Source organism: Gadus macrocephalus, chromosome 14, assembly GCF_031168955.1.
Source record: "Gadus macrocephalus chromosome 14, ASM3116895v1".
Taxonomy (NCBI): Eukaryota; Metazoa; Chordata; class Actinopteri; order Gadiformes; family Gadidae; genus Gadus; species Gadus macrocephalus.
Genome location: NC_082395.1, coordinates 3,696,022 through 3,713,608, shown reverse-complemented (window position 1 = coordinate 3,713,608; position 17,587 = coordinate 3,696,022). Strand labels below are relative to the sequence as shown.

At 47.4% G+C, this 17,587-nt stretch overlaps 2 protein-coding genes across 2 annotated transcripts; one reads left to right on the top strand and one right to left on the bottom strand.

The window, feature by feature from the left end:
- Positions 1-137: 137 nt before the first annotated feature.
- Positions 138-13,482, top strand: LOC132471501 (aminopeptidase N-like). Its single transcript, XM_060070576.1, has 20 exons — positions 138-870; positions 2,053-2,195; positions 4,249-4,388; positions 4,875-5,001; positions 5,088-5,242; positions 5,569-5,682; positions 6,236-6,379; positions 6,627-6,692; positions 6,892-6,957; positions 7,068-7,246; positions 7,446-7,522; positions 8,106-8,239; positions 8,569-8,624; positions 9,015-9,162; positions 9,561-9,652; positions 10,069-10,179; positions 10,818-10,985; positions 11,806-11,946; positions 12,264-12,345; positions 12,856-13,482. Exons 1-20 carry the CDS (start codon positions 254-256, stop codon positions 13,012-13,014), a joined length of 2,919 nt encoding a protein of 972 aa, XP_059926559.1. The 5' UTR covers positions 138-253; the 3' UTR covers positions 13,015-13,482.
- A 1,435-nt stretch (positions 13,483-14,917) lies between these two features.
- LOC132472389 (mesoderm posterior protein 1-like) lies at positions 14,918-15,990 on the bottom strand. Its single transcript, XM_060071993.1, has 2 exons — positions 15,175-15,990; positions 14,918-15,004 (listed from the first exon to the last, which is right to left on the bottom strand). The coding sequence occupies exons 1-2, from the start codon at positions 15,955-15,957 to the stop codon at positions 14,918-14,920; spliced, it is 870 nt and encodes a 289-aa protein (XP_059927976.1). The 5' UTR covers positions 15,958-15,990.
- Positions 15,991-17,587: the final 1,597 nt, after the last annotated feature.

Genomic DNA, 17,587 nt, shown 5'->3' with positions numbered 1-17,587 from the left:
AGCCAACAGCAACACCCTAGCAGGATCTCCAAGGACGTCAGTCGGACACGGCCCCAAGAGGTGTAAAGTTCACCGATAGTTCTCTTATCTCAGCAGACTGTTCCAGCCATGGTCCCGAACCCTCATGCTGTTGGCCCCGCCTCAGCCTTGGCCTCACAGCTCCTCCTCGGTGGCTCAGGCGCTCGGCAATAAAAACTCATGCTCTCCCCCCTCCGCCTCTCTCTCCTCGCACCGCCGCCACGGAGGTTCACCCATGGCAGCAGGATTCTACATCAGCAGGGCGCTGGCCCTCACCCTCGCCCTGGTCTCAGTGGGGGCTCTTGCCTCCATCATCGCTCTGTCGGTCCTCTACGCCAAGGAGAAGACCAAGGACCTTGAGCCGTCGCCAACCTCCCCCGCCGCCACCACCACCGCAGACTCCTCCTTCCCCAGCCCCAGCCCAAGCTCCAGCCCTGGCCCTCCGGTTCCCTGGCAGCAGTACAGGCTCCCGGACACCCTGGCCCCCGTGCACTACGACATCACCCTGTGGCCCCGGCTGGAGCCAGACGGGCGGGGCCTCTTCATCTTCACGGGGAACTCCACCGTGCGGTTCGTCTGCTTGAAGGACACCGACCTCATCCTCATCCACTCCAACCGGCTCAACTTCACCCTCTTCCAGGGACACGAGGCCCAGCTCATGGCTCTGGGGGCCACCGCGCCGGCCATCAAGACCACCTGGATGGAGTTGACGACGAATTACCTGGTGGTTCAGCTGGAGGGGAGGCTAGAGGCGGGGCGGTCTTACCTGCTGCATACAGAGTTTGTGGGTGAGCTGGCCGACGACCTGGCCGGGTTCTACAGGAGCAAGTACAAGGAGAACGGAGTGGAGAAGTAAGGTCGCCCGCACGCACACAACAATCTGAACCGCAATAGGGCGGTTTGTTCGGTTTAGTTCTGTTCTCTCCAGTTGAAAAAGTCTTCTTCTGATGAGCATGTCAAATATTTTGTCCTTGTAATCTTCTCCCCTGTGAAACATCGGCCAGCAGATACAGAGTTTCAGAAGTCCGGTCAAAAGAGGATTTATATTTCTTTGTTGCATTTACTTGTTTGCTAAAAGTGGAAACTACAAAGAACAATCTGTTCAAGACAAAGTGAGGGACAAAGCTGTTGGTCTGTGTTGTTTGTGTGCAGGATGTTAAACCAAGCACTTTATCAATCCCAGATGGGTTGGGGTTCTGGGATTATAATACCTGCTCTTTAAAGCATTACGTTTAATTAATTAAAAGTAATTCTTTAAACTTTATCGCATGTCTTCCGCACCCTCAAAGAATAAGAGACCACCTAAGAGAAGTCCTTAGGTGGCCTTTCTGACTCATTAGGACCTTCTGGAAAAAAGTACATCCATCCGTGAGTGGGTGGGATTGGCAGCAGAACACACAAAGGCATGATCGCACGCACGTTCTTGTGCAACACTGAAGACCTGGTTCACAGACAGTAAAACCACAGATAACAACAAACAAACAATACAAGTGAAATAAATCTATTTCTGCAGCTATCTAAGACTAGTACTGGTATCTGCTGGTATATATGTCTACTGGTATCTCTGGCTAGTACTGGTACCTGCTGGTATCTATGACTACTGGTATCTCTTCTGGTATCTATGACTAGTAGTAGTAGTGGAATATCTGCTGGGATATATGAATCCTGGTATCTCCCTACTGGTATCTCTGGCTAGTACTGGTATATCTGCTAGTTTAGCATCTCTTACTGCTGTATGCGTGACTGCTGTTATCTGACTGGTATCTCTGAACGCTGATATCTCTGACTGCTCTGGTCTTGCTGTTATGGACAGAGTGGCACCCAACAGATGGTATCTCTGACCTCTGGTGTCTCTGACTGTGTTCCGTGTTCTGGGTTTTGGACAGAATCCTGGGCCACCACCCAGATAGTAAGTTTGACGTCTGGTCTCTCTGACTGTGTGCTGTGTTCTGGACAGAATCCTTGCCACCACCCGGATGGTATCTCTGACCTCTGGTATCTCTGATTGTGTTCTATGCTCTGTGTTCTGGACAGAATCCTGGCCACCACACAAATGCAGCCCACTGACGCCCGGAAGGCGTTCCCCTGCTTCGACGAGCCCGCCATGAAGGCCGTCTTCGACCTGAAAATGATTCACCCGCTGGAGACCGTGGCTCTGTCCAACTCCATCAACTACGGTAGTTCCAGCCCTCTCACCAAACCTCACGTGTTTTTTCAGCACACACACAACCACAAGACTACCGACTCAAAGACAAGACTGTGGGCTCAGGTCAAGGCAGATGCCTCCTTCAAAAAAAAACTTCAAATAATCGGGGGGCTAAACATTAAAACCAAACATATGTCTGTCTTGGCTGTTAATCATCTTGGTTGTAACCTCCATTAATTTACCTTATGAGTCTCATTACGTCATCAAATCTTATTCATTTCTATGAGGTTTGTTTCTTCACACACATTTTTACAGTCGGTTGCAGTCACAACCTCAACCGTCACTAGAAAACATCGTACCATTCAAACACTGGAAACCACGACAGGAAGCCACCAAGCTTCTTCAACTGACAGCTCCAACTGACACACGTCTTCCGGAGCTCTGCCCTGATTTACGACCCCACTGCCTCATGTTGTTTATAGAATTCTCCAATAAACAGTTCCTCCTCGTCAGGGCTCATCTTGAGCATGTGGTTAGTCTGTTATAGCTTTCTGTCTCGCCACTGTGCTCAACAGACAACCTGGAATGGAAATGGACTGTTTTTAAAACCTTGTTTGTTCCTTCTTTCTCACATAGTATGCACATTATGCACACTAACCAAATCTTATTGCTTTGACTTCTCCAAGTCTTTGTGACTTTGTGTCACCTAGTCTGAGTGAGGGGGCATGCAATTCAAACACTAGTTACCACCACTATGGTAACTGGGTCGGCTTAGCTCAGGAGGTAGAGCAGTTGTCTTGTAACTGTGGTTGCTAGTTTGATCCCCAGCTCCTCCTAGCTGAGTGTTGATGTGTCCCTGAGCAAGACACTTAACCCTAACTGCTCCTGACGTGCTGGCTGTCTCCTTGCATGGTTGACTCTGCCGTCGGTGTGTCAATGTGTGTATTAACCGATGTAAATCGCTTTGGATAAAAGCGTCTGCTAAACGCCCTAATTGTAATTGTAAGAAGGATTCTGGAAGCAGAATATGAACCAAATGCAGACTTGAGCGATCCTGTCACATTACCCCTTTATGACAAACCGCGATTGAGACTTTTGCCTACAGTGCCGACAGACAGGTAGACTCCATCCATTCAGGCGTCTGAACAAAGATGGACAACGGTAGACACCCCCACCCCCCCTCTTACGCACTTACTTTATGCTGTACGTCCTGGCACTAAATGTACGCATTGATTGTATGTTGTACATACTTGCACTTAATGTATGCACTTATTGTATGGTGTACGTCCTGGCACTTAAAAATAGTACGTAGCATTGTCTAGCATCTTATCCTAGCTATCGCTGTTGTATACGGGGAATGGGTTAACCTTACAATTCCAAGTGCTTGGCACTTGGTTCTATGAACATCCTTACTGTACCGACAGCCGATATTTTTTCTCTTTCTTCTGAAAAATTGTACTTATTGTATGTCGCTTTGGATAAAAGTGTCTGCTAAATGCCCTGAATGTAAATGAAAATGAGCAAAACAAATGATCAACCAAATGGAGGGACATAGCGGTGAGGAGGACAGCTGTGGGTAGCTGAAGGCTGATGGGGTCGGGAAGACTCTGGGCAGGGCTGGAGAGGCAGAGGGGGCTGACACAGCCATGGCCCCCAGGGATCGGCTGTTTATTTTTGATATTGTTGTTTAGACTCCTGAACTCCTGCTGTGACACGGCAAGACACACAAGCGAGCATGTTCTAATGGCTCAGCTATTGAGAGGGTGGGCTCAGGAGGTCGAGAGGGGTTGACTTGTAACTGGAAGGTTGCTAGTTCGATCCCCGGCTCCAACCTCCTTGAGTGTTGACGTATCCCTGAGCAAGACACCTCACCCTAACTGCTCTTGACTAGTTGGCTGTCGCCTAGCACTAGTTGGCGCCTAGTTGACTCCCCCGTCGGTGTGGAAATATGTATGTGAACTGTGTAACAGTCGCTTTGGATAAAAGCGTCTGCTAAATGCCCTAAATGTAAATGTGAATGTAATGTTATCGATTTCATCCACTTGACTGTCTAAGCATGCTCCTCCTTCTCGTACCCCTCTCAGACCCCATCAACGTCACCATCGAGGGAAGAAATTTAACGATGACGCGCTTCCATTCAACGGAGATTATGTCCACCTACCTGCTGGCGTTTGTCGTCTGTGAATTAGGTTTCATCAGCTCAGCACCGGGAGCACCAGTCCTGGTAACAGAAGACAACTGATTACGCATTGCATTACTAAGAGAATGAGACTAATGTCGAAATTACAGTCACTGCTATTGAGTTATGGAGCATTAATGGAGAAATACAGTAACACAACTCATGAGTGAGCCGTTAGGGGTCAGCCTCTTGCTCAAGGATTGACTGCGGACGCTGGGGTTGAAATCAAGAGCCTTCGAGCCAAAACTGGATTTTATTCTCTGTGATGGATGATGTAGTCCTGTTATGTTTCTTTTCTTCTTCTTTTTTCACTTCATCTCATTTCCACAGATAGACATTCTTTAACAGAAGAACAATACGTTTAGACTTGTGAAACATATCTGGAGCATGACGGTCCCTACAGACATTTACTCACATCATGCGGACACGCATACGGCCTCAAACAACATATGATCTGACCCCTTGTCGCCCTCTACTGGTACCCCCGACTTACTAAATGTTTCTCAGGTTATGCGTTTCTTTCACTACCAGATCAGAATCTGGGCTCGCAAGCAGGCCATACTGGAAGGCCAAGGAGATTACGCCTTGGAAAAAACGGGACCGATCCTGAGCTACTTCCAGAACTACTACAACCAAACATACCCCCTCACAAAATCAGGTTAAACGCGCGACTATCCCAGATCGTTTTGGGGACTGGTGTTTGTTTCCTTTTGCGCTGTGGGTAATCCCCTGTCCTGCACACAGACCAGATTGCGCTGCCGGACTTCTCCGCTGGCGCCATGGAGAACTGGGGCCTGATCACATACCGGGAGACGGCCCTGCTGTACAACCCCGCCTTCTCCTCCATCGCGGACAAGGAGTATGTCGCCACGGTTATCTCCCATGAGCTTGCTCACATGGTAGGCCTACCACTCATCAAGGGATGTAGTTCGAGGTGTTCAAACAGCACATAAAGGGCAATGTACTTAAAGCGGGAAATGCTGCAAAATATTAAAATCATTAAAATAATCCTTTTAAATTATATATTTTTTTTAAATGGATTAAGAAATCCTCCAAACATCTCAACACCTTGGTAAAGTCCACAACACATCGCTGATTGGCTACTGACGGAGAGAGGTGCCGCCCACTGTACATTTCAACCCCTGGATCGAGAGCAACTATTGTGAGCTCATGACCAGGCATATCATCTTCTTCTCCTTCGTCTCCTCCTCCATGTCTTCCTCAGTGGTTTGGGAACCTGGTGACGATGAGATGGTGGAACAACCTGTGGCTGAACGAGGGCTTTGCAACATACGTCTCCTACCTGGGGGCCGACTCCGCGGAACCCACGTGGAAATTAGTGAGTCCTGTTGAGACTCAACCCTCACTCTGTTTACCTCGACACACTCCGTCCTTACACAGTGGTTGTGTGTGTGTGTGTGTGTGTGTGTGTGTGTGTGTGTGTGTGTGTGTGTGTGTGTGTGTGTGTGTGTGTGTTCCGTTGTTGTGATGGTGTGATTGTGGGTGTGTGTGTGTATTATGTGTTTGTTGTGATGTGTGTATTATGATGGTGTGCATGTTTGTGTGTTTGTGTTTGTGTTTGTGTTTGTTTGTGTGTTTGTGGGAAGACAACAAACAGGAAATGACCCACAACTAAACACAAACTAATTGCAATATAACCCCGATGTGAATACGAACAGATCTACAATAAAACAATGAATAATGTCGGATGAATAATAATAATCGCTCCCTGACTCGTACTCTGTATTTGTTACTCTCATGTTATTCTATATGCGTGTGTGTGTGTGTGTGTGTGTGTGTGTGTGTGTGTGTGTGTGTGTGTGTGTGTGTGTGTGTGTGTGTGTGTGTGTGTGTGTGTGTGTGTGTGTGTGTGTGTGTGTGTGTGTCTCCAGAAGGACCTGATGGTGGTGTTCGAAATCCACGGGGTGATGGAGGTGGATGATGTCCCCACCTCCCACCCCCTCTCCTGTGAGGAGGGGGAGGTCCAGAAGCCCCACCAGATCAGTCATCTGTTTGACACCATCACCTACAGCAAGGTAGCTCACTAACGTGGAGACAAGAATGACACGGGCACACCTGTAAAGAAAGTATGCAAACGTGTATAAATAAGTGTGTGTGGTTATGATGCTGTTTTTGATTGAGTGTGTGTGGTTATGAATCTTATGATGGTGTGTGTGTGTGTGTGTGTGTGTGTGTGTGTGTGTGTGTGTGTGTGTGTGTGTGTGTGTGTGTGTGTGTGTGTGTGTGTGTGTAAGAGGGGGTCAATACTGTGTGTGCTTGCAGGGAGCTGCGGTCCTTAGGATGCTGTCGGACAGCATCACAGAAGAGGTCTTCACCCAGGGTCTGAGAGTGAGTGTACACACACACACACACACACACACACACACACACACACACACACACACACACACACACACACACACACACACACACACACACACAGTGCAATAAGTCAATGACATCCAAATTGCCTTCGGGACACCAAAATCCTTCATGCTGAAACTGCCTCTGTGTAAGAATGTACCTTCTTGTCTTAACCGCTCCACAGACTTACCTCGAGGAGTACAAGTACAACAGTACCGTCTACACAGACCTCTGGAAACACCTGCAAGTGGTGAGAACCGTAGCCTGCTTTCAGTCTGCTGGCCCCGCCCCCTCGGGGGCGTCGCTTAACAGGAGGCCACGCCCCCTCTGACCCTCACCTTCGGTCTCTGGCCCCCCCAGGCAGTAGACGAGGCCTCCCCTGGCCTGGGGCTGCCCACGTCCGTCGAGGACATCATGAACCGATGGGTCCTGCAGATGGGCTACCCGGTGGTTACCGTGGATACCAGGACCGGGCGCCTCAGCCAGAAGCACTTCCTGATCGACCCCGAGGCTGAGATGGACAGGCCCTCCCCCTTCAAGTACGGATACCTTCACTACTACTACTACTACTACTACTACTACTACTACTACTACTACTACAAGTTATACTACTGCTACTACGGCTATAGTACTACTACTGCTACTACCACTGGTACTGCTCCCACTAGTACTTACACCTAATGTTGTTCAACCTTACATTGTGTCTGGATGGATGGCTATATGTTCTGGTGTTTTCAGCTATGAATGGATTGTTCCTATTTCCTGGATGAAGACAGGAGTTAAGCAGAGTCCTCTGTGGCTAACCACTAAAGAAGGTAAGTAACACAGTGACTGTGAGCATCCTTTTCCTTTTTCTTTATAGTAATATCATAATTATTTTTAGGGCATTTAGCAGAGGCTTTTGTACGAAGCGACTTGCCACCACGCGGTATCAACCACACACGTTGACCCCAGCTGCTCGGGAGCAGCTGGGGTCAGTGAGTCAGGGAAGCTCAGCTAGGAGGAGTCGGGTTCGAACTAGAAACTCAGTAGTTACTACAGTAACTACTGAGTTACTGTAGTCTGAACACAGTCTCACTATGGGGTTAGCGCGCAACGCATTTATAGTACTTATAGTTGCGCTCATTAAGCTCACCAACTCACAGCTGCGTCCGTCATCGGACTTGGATTGCCCCTCCCCCTTTGTTAGCAGCCAACGCCAAGCCACGCCCACTAAATATCAAGGTTCTACCGTGAACTTATAAATGCTAAATTCACTTCACTCTATACTTTGGTACTCCTTTGTTAATACTTCAAAATGCTGCTGATAAATGGTCCGCCAATCTACAATTATTACGTTTTTTTTATTTTAGAAACCTGTCATCTGCCTTAATCTTCTCCCCGTCTCCTTCCCTCCAGCCACCAACTCTAACATGACCATCGGCGGAGCGGACTGGCTGCTGGTCAACCTGAGGACGAGCGGCTTCTACAGGGTCAACTACGACCAGGAGAACTGGGAGCGACTCTTCGCCCAGCTGGACACCAACCACCAGGTAGTCGGAATCAAAGAGGTCCAACCCCGGTGTACGACGCCCAGTCTTAAGGGCTGATTAGGGTCGCAGATTCACGCAACTCAAGGGTTACGTGCCCCTTACGTCCTCGCGGACCCTCCTTGCGTCCACCGCAAGGGCCTGACGTGTGACCCCCAAAAATGTTGTCCTTCCGTCAAGGCGACGCGGCAGCGAGGGCTGTGATCGCTCCGCTTACTTAAACCCGACGCAGAACCATAAAGGTTCGCGACTGCGTTGAAGCGTCTGCGTGGTCCATAATCAGCCCTTCAATTCTTGGACCGGAGAAAACCTTCTTGTTGTTTCTCTTCCAGGAAATCCCTGAGATCAACCGAGCTCAGCTCATCTCGGATGCCTTCAATCTTGCCAGGTAACGGTGGACTTGTAGGCGCAACGAGATCCTCGTTTGCATTTCTACCACCTACACGTCCAGTCCAGTTGTACAAAAGCATAAAATAAAATATATATTGCGGACATGTTATAGCCAAAGAGTCTTACAGCACTGTGAATTATAGAACAAATACAACAGGTTAAAGGTATTTTGTTTATATTTATAATTATCCCTCATTGGGGTAATGAGATCCCACTTCCATGGTGGTCCATTAATGAAGGGCTAAGTGTTTTTTTTGTGGTGGTCTTTCAGGTGAAGAAGTAGTGGTGGTCTTTCGAGTTAATAAATCGTTTTTTGGTGATCGTCCTTCGGAGTCAGAGACATTATTTAACGGTGGTCTTTCAGGGTAATGAGTGGTCCTCTTCTCAGGTCCAAGCTGGTGAACTTCACGCTGGCTCTGAGAACCACCAAGTACCTGGTGAGGGAGACAGAGTACACGCCCTGGTTGACCGCCAGCAACAACCTCAACTACTACTTCCTCATGTTCGACCGCAGCCCCCTGTATGGCACCATGCAGGTGAGCAGACCTGCTGCCCTCTGACCCCTACGAGTTCTGCCTCTGCTCCCATCGATCGGTGACCTAAGTCTCCTGAACTCAATTCTTCTGAACTTAATCAGTGCAGATGTCTTCTGGACTGGTTGCATATGACTGCACCGACCTGTCAGCGTCTCTGAAAATGCATTGTAATAATATACCTTCTAACAAACCTCTCTTTCCCCCCCTTTCCCTCTCCTCATTTGTATGCTTTAATTGTTCTGATTTGTTGTTGATATTTCCTTGCGTATTTTTACTCGTGTGTTTTTTTATTTTTTATACTTATTAAGTGTCTTCGGTTTCTGTTAACCATGAGCGACATGTTCATGTATTTGGTTGATGTCGATGGCATTCTTTTTTTATCATTTTCGTGTCTTCAGGCGTACATGGTGAAACAGGTGGAACCTCTGTTCAACCACTTCAAAGATATCACCGCAAACTGGACTAAAATCCCAGACAAGCACACCGACCAGTAAGACAGCTTTCTCTGCACATCCGCTTCAATCTCGTTTTCTTATGTGTAAACAAGTCTCTCCTTCATTGGTAATCTACTATTCCTAAAGATATCTTGCTGTTTGGTTTCCTTTCGATTTGAATGAGAATCCGATTATAATCCATAATATGACAACTCTGTTGTTGTCGACCAAAAACCATTGGTAGACAGTATTGGTAGACATTTGATTTTATAATGTTTTAATGATTTGATTTATTATTGTTTAGCCAAAAATAAATAATATGGATTAACATCTGCCTGATGATTAAAATTCGATTTTTGATGGTGTGTGTGTGTGTGTGTGTGTGTGTGTGTGTGTGTGTGTGTGTGTGTGTGTGTGTGTGTGTGTGTGTGTGTGTGTGTGTGTGTGTGTGTGTGTGTGTGTTTGTGTGTAGGTACAACCAGGTGGTAGCCATCCAGCTGGCATGTAAGAATGGTCTGAAAGCCTGTGAAGACCTCACCTATAACTTGTTCAATGCCTGGATGAAAAACCCTTCTAACAATCCGTATGTTAACACACAACATGCTAAATCACATTTATAACACACAACATGCTAAATCACATGTATAACACACAACACGCTATATCACATATATAACACACAACATGCTAAATCCCTTGTATAACACACGACATGCTAAATCAAATGTTTAACATACATCAGGCTTTATCACATGTATAAAACACAACATGCTTCATCAAATGTATAACACAACATCCTAAAGCAAATGTATAACACAACATGCTAAATAAAATGTTTAACACACAACATGCTCAATCAAATGTTTAACACACAACCTGCTAAATCAAATGTTTAACACACAACCTGCTAAATCAAATGTTTAACACACAACATGCTGAATCAAATGTTTAACACACAACCTGCTAAATCAAATGTTTAACACACAACATGCTAAATCCCATGTATAATGGGATGTATGTATGCACCTTAATCACCAAGCCAAATTCCTGGTTGGTGTAAAACCCTTCTTGGCAATTAAATCCTTTCTGATTCTGATTCTGATTCTGAATCTGATTCTGATTCTGATTCTGAATCTGATTCTGATTCTGATAACACGCAACACACTGCATCCCCTGTATCTGGAGTCTGGACTGCCTCCCTGACGCGGCGTCTCTTCCCAGGATCAGCCCCAACCTGCGCTCCACAGTGTACTGCAACGGCCTCGCAGCGGGCGGGCAGCGGGAGTGGGACTTCGCCTGGAGCATGTACAAGAACGCCAGCGTGGCGTCGGAGGCCGAGAAGCTGCTGTGGGCCATGGCCTGCAGCAAGCAGCCCTGGATCCTCACCCGGTGGGGGGCCGGCGGGGGTCTGGGGGGGGTCTGGTGGGGGTCTGGTGGGGGTCTGGTGGGGGTCTGGTGGGGGTCTGGTGGGGGTCTGGGGGGTGTCTGGGGACAGAGGACGCCACCGTGTGTGTCGAAGCGCTGGGTAGATGTTTCTCTTGGAGAGTGGGGAAAATGTTGGGTAACACTTTAGGATAAGGTGCCATGATAAATAGTAAACTAGTCATTGCCTAACCCTTTGTTAATATTTGTTAATTGTTTCTAAAATATCTATTTTGCACAAGTTGATAGTTATTTTTCGTTGACCGCAGAGTGTCGCTGGTTAGGGTTAGGGCCGTGTGCTAGGGTTAGGGTCGTGTGTTAGGGTTAGGGCCGTGTGTCAGGGTTAGGGTTAGGGTTAGGGCCGTGTGTTAGGGTTAGGGTTATGCAAACAACTAATATTTAATCAATGATGAAAAAACGATTAACTTGTGCCAAATAGATATTTTAGTAACATTAACAAATATTAACAAAGGGTTGGGTAATGACTAGTTTGCTATTTATTATGTTAACTTATTATAAAGTGTTACCAAAAGTTTGACTAATGCAGTTGTCCAAGTATTAGATTCATCAATAAAATATCAATCCACTATTGTATTATTATAATATAATGTATACAATTATTATTTATTCTTTGACAATGTGGGGGGTGTGGCTGTCTCTCTGTCAGACCCTTAAGGTTTATGTCGATTTTTTAATATTTAGAGGATTAAAAAGCATATGATAGCATGTGCCGAAGGAATCCATGGTCTTTGATCCTAGCTTGACCCCTGACCTCGCTGTCCGCCAGGTATCTGGAGTACTGTTTGGACTCGGGGAGAATCCGCAAGCAGGACGCCTCGTATGTGATCAACTCCATCGCGGCGAACGTCGTGGGTCAGCCGCTGGTGTGGGACTTTGTCCGGGCCCACTGGGAGTACCTGGTTTATGAGTGAGTGGTGGAGCTCGGGCTCGAGGGTTGGCGGTTCGATTCCCACGGTAGACGAGGCTGGGCACATGAAACTGAACTCGAAAATTCCTATTTAAATCATTTATAAATGTAAATAATTTCCGTTTTGAGAAGTAACAATGATAATGATGATTTTTTAAATACAATTGAAACTGTTATAGAATGTAAACACATTTAAGACGAATAAAAAGACTTGGTGCCATAAAGGATCAAACATTGATTAGGAAAAATGTAATACTCAGAAGCATTGTAGGATTGTTTATATTGGTTATTGATTACATGTTGATTCTGTTCTCCAGCTATGGAAAGGGCTCCATCTCCTTCGAATCGCTTCTCTACAGTGTCACCAGACGCTTTGCCAGCGAGTTTGAGTACAATGAGGTGAAGCTCAAGCCCTACCGTAGTATTTTAGAGTAACGTGAATCGGTTATCAATATCAACAGCAAGTGTGGTGTTTTAGTCTTCTGTATGATATGTTCATGTAGGCCAATGATAGTCTGTGTGCAATACATACCAATAATCTAACTTTATTAGCATAGCGCCTTTAAAAACAAAGTCAATTTTTTTACATGCACTTGCACAGTGCACCCAATGATATATACTTTAAAATAACTATCCTTTAGTTTTTTGGTACACACACCACTGGTGTAGATGCTGCTCTTTGTATTCATTTTTTACTACTTAGTGTTTAGAACGGCCTTGACATATCAAAAATAACTGAACATTGACAATTGTATATTCGTTATATAATTTATATTATATTATATACATATATATATTATATATCTTTATGTGCTTTTTAACCGTTCTGCCTGTGGCTGTGCTGGCCTCCATGTGTCCGTTAACACTCGACGCTGAGCAAAGCTCTCTTTGTGGCGTTTCTCCTCCCAGCTGCTGCGCTTCGAGAAGGCGGTCAAGAGCAGCCCGCGGGCACCGAACTTCCAACAGGCTCTGGAGCGAACCCGGGTCAACATCAAGTGGGTGTCGAGCCACAAGGACCAGATCCTTTCTTGGTTCACAGAGGAAGCTAAACCAAAACTTCAACCTTAATCTCACCACAGTTGGTGTTGTCTTCTGCCCTGTGGTGGATCCATTGGGAAGCCATCAATCGTTTTCAGTTGAATTGGTGTTAATTCTTGTCCAATTATCCGGGGAATTGTACTAATGCTAGCCACGTAGATCAATGAAATCAGTGAGAGCACTTTACTATTAATAATATAATAACATATATATAAATATATATATTTACTATGTCACTATTTCTGATAAAAGACGTATAAAGTAAAAAAATAGGAAAGTGTAATCTAATGTTCTGTTTTCAGTACAAAACAAAGCAGCTAATGAAACCAAACACACCAAACTATACACAAGATTCATTTTGTATTTTTTGTATATTTTGTGATATAAATGTAATGATTTTATTGTCAGTGAAATGAGAAACATTTTTTAGCAAAATGGTAAATACTATGTATGTAAATGTTTATACAAATTTTATCTAAATTATTTTATGGAGGAAAACGGTGTGTTTCTGTACATTTCCTCTCTATCAGACCCGCGCACATTTCCTCTTCACCAGCTCAACTCTTTTGAGTCAATCTGTCCTTCGACTCTCATCCCGGTGTGTCCTCACCACTCCCGAGGTACATCAGCCTCGGCTGTAAACAGAGTGGCTCCTGGGGGCCAAATGTCTGCCATAAAGGGCCCCCTGTTGGTCCCAAAAACACCTGAGTTTGTTTACAGAGTGGTAGAGAGGAAGGGACACGCACAGTAACCAAGAGAGAGAGGAGATCATATATTATGATATTATATCATATATTATATACTATTAATAATTAATTAAACTTTTTGAGAGAGAGAGACGGAAAGAGAGCGACGGACAGACAGACAGACAGACATTCACTCACTCAGAGAGAGAGACAGACTGATTCAGAGACAGACAGACAGATTCTCTACCTTGGAGAGAGAGTAACAAAGAGAGAGAAGAGATAATATATTATGATGTATCATACATTATTATATACTATTAATAATTAATTAAACTTTTTGTGCTTTGGCAATGTAAATGGAAGTTTTACCTACCTATAAAGCCCTTTGAATCTCGAAATACAGAAAGGCAGACAGAGAAATGGAGGGAACTGACAGACAGACAGCGAGTGACAGACACAGATCGAGAGAGAGAGAGAGAGAGAGAGAGACAGAGAGAGACAGAGAGAGTGAGCGACAGACAGAGATCGAACAGACAGACATACAGCGAGTGACAGACATGGATCAAGAGAGAGAGAGAGACAGAGAGAGAGCGACAGACAGACAGACATTCACTCAGAGAGAGAGGCAGACTGATACAGAGACAGACAGACCGATTCTCTACCTTGGGGGTGATGACGTGGCCCAGCAGCTGAACGGGGAGGTGGGGAGGACTTCCCTTTAGCGGCAGGGTGTGGAAGTGTTCCCTGTTTAGCACCTGCTTGACATGCCCCCCCCCCCCCCCCCCCCCCCTCTCTCTGTCTGACCTTGTTCGGACTGGGGAGAGAACAACCAGCTTATAACCCGCTTATAAACCAACTCACAAACCAACTAGCAACCAGCTTCCAGAACCTCATATTCCAGAACCGTCTGATAACCAGCCTAGGTTTACGTTTCATAACTATCTTGTTCCAGCCCAGAACAAACTTGAAACCTCGACAATACGGTAGGTTTAATCTGAGCTCTTTAGAAGTGTTGTTTAGTATACATAAAGATAAAATGATCGCACACTGAAACGTGGAATATGTTAATAAATTATTCATTTTTATTTTCTACTCCTCCATCGGTATAAAAAAAATACATAAACACAAATATGAACAAATACATTAAAATAAATAGATCTTCAGTTGACTACATGGTCCATGGCCCTTCAGTAGAAGACAAAGTGTCCAGTGGCTGGGGTTGTGGGGCTGGGGATTCAGCCTTCAGCTCAAGAGGAGAACATGTTCTGCTGCAGGAGGTCGGCTGAGGTCCAGTACTGCCCGTTAAACAAGGGACTGCAGAATGAACCGGAACCCTGAAGGAAAGAACACAGCAGGAGGTGAGTTTCAAGCAAACAGCAGAACGTTTCGACACACAGTGATCTTCTCAAAAAATCGTTTTTTGAGAAGATCATTTTTTTTTGGGATTTTTTAAATCATTCTGAAACGATCAGTGTTAAAACAGTAACCGTGGAGACGACCGTACCTGATAGTGATTCTGCAGAGGGACCTGTTGTTCTGTGGCCTGGTTCTGCTGATGGCTGACGGTATCCATGACGACGTGGCGGTAGTGGTGGTGGTGGTGGTGGTGGAGGGGTTCCTCCGGGACGTAGCGGCCGTTGAGAGGCTGCTCCACCATGGGCTGGAAGGCGGGGAGGTTCTGCTGCGTCGGCGGCGCGGCGGTACCTCCGGCCTCGGGCGCGGCCTCCGGGCTGGCGTGGCCCAGCTGGGCCGACAGGTGGCCGATGTACTGCATGGTGAGGCGCAGCGTCTCGATCTTGGTCAGCGTCTGCCCCGCCGGCGCCACCGAGGCGGGCAGGAAGGAGCGCAGGTAGTTCAGCGACTTGGTCAGGTCGCGCATCCTCATCTTCTCCCGCTCGCTGGCCGTCTGCCTCTTCCGGCCGGGGAACCGGGACCAGGACCTTCTGGTGGTGGCGGTGGAGGCGGCGGAGCTGGCGGGGGCCTTGGCTGGAGACGAGCCGCTCTGCTGGGTTCTGGTGGAGCAGCTGGAGACGGCCGCCGCTGCCGCCGGGGGAGCTCCCGTCAGCCTGTTCAGGGAGGACAACAGACAGTCCAAGTCGTCTGGTTCCGGCCCGGCGATGGCGGCGGCAGCGGCGGCAGTAGCGGCGGCAGCAGCAGAAAGGTGCGCCGGGGAGAAGCTGAAGGAGTCCACGGAGGAGGTGGGCGACAGGCTGCTGCCGCTGGCGCTGAAGTATCCCGAGTCGGAGGCCTGGTCGCAGGCCGACGGAGCCCAGCAGCCCGGGCCCATTAGGGCCTCGTAGTCAAACGGGAGCTGGCTGTGGGTCTCTGGCAGCAGGGCAGCGGAGCAATAGGACACATCCATGGCTGCTGCTGGTGGCTGGTGGGAGTAGAAGACGGTGGGTGGAGGGTTCTCCTCGGTGAGTGTGTCTGCGGAGGGAGGCAGGGGATTCTGTGAGGAACAGCAGTCGAGGGCCTTCCCTATAAGGCCCCCGAGGTGCGATGTGGCACCTACGGCGGTCACCTCGGCTCCTGGGAACCACTCAGAGCTGGCCTGACACCCGGGCTGGGGGTCCATGGGAAAAGCTTCTCTCCCATGGTGAGGTGTGAGGATCTCCTGAGGCCCGTTCACACCGCCCCCCCCCCCCCCCCCCCCCCCCCCCCCCCCCCCCCCCCCTTCCGGGGGGACCGGGAGCTGTGGATAGGATGAGTGTACCCCGAAGGAGCAGCAGAAGCAGATCATAGGGAATCATAAACGGAAGCAGCTACTGAGTGACAGGACCGGAGACAGGCGAACGTGCTCGGTCGAGACGGGGTGTTTGATCAAGCACCTCTGGGTTAGAGGGAAACATGCTGGATTATCTAGAAAACAAAAGTTACGTAACCCAGGTAAAGATTAAGCACTTTTATTGGTAGTTGTTAACTAAGATTACAGTCTGATTGTGGCTGATACATGACATATCAGAATTGTAACCGCAATACTAGATAATAGTAATCTAATTTAGATTAGATTAAACGTTATTGTCATTGAACAAGTACTAAAATCTAACCTCTGCATTAAATCCATTATTAGCGGCAGCAGGAGAGGGAAAACGTATGAAAACATATAAATCATGGCGTACATTGAAATGTTATCAGGTCAGTGCTCCTTATCTAGCCGCCAGGAAACGCCATCATTAGTAAACACAACGCAGCCCCATTCTGACTTCCCAGCAGAAGTGTGCCATGCAGCTGTCTGCTACCAGGACTCCCCCCCCCCCACCCCCATCCCCACCCACCAGCTCCATCGATGTCTACAGGGTGACAAACTCTGTGAACTGGGAGTCGCCCACCTCCGACATTTCGACACGTTCCTCTGCTGGGCGACAGCTGTGTCCTCTGCGGTCAACATCCCCCAGGCGCCGTGGGCCTGCAGGGCTCGTGGCTCATGGCTCGTGGTTCATTCTAATCTCTTTTTTTTGGTTTTGATGATTAAAAATAAATGTTTCTCTAGATACAACTTCAGTGTTCATTTCGCTACGATTCCAAGCCATTTTCAGTCATCTCATATTTTGCTGGCTTATTCTGAGTTTTGGCTTTTGTGATTGGCTGGTTTTGTGTTGGAGGCGGGTTCTGAGTGTTGATTGGCTGGTGTCGGGGCTGTGGAGACGCACCCTGGCTGCAGTTCCCACAGCCGTGCGTGTCACTTTTCACCCCGGTTCATTATCCCTGGTGAACACCTCCTGGGCGTGTTAAACACTCGCTCTCCCTCCCACACACACACACACACACACACACACACACACACACACACACACACACACACACACACACACACACATACACACACACACACACACACACACACACACACACACACACACACACACACACACACACACACACACAGGCACACACACACACACACACACACACACACA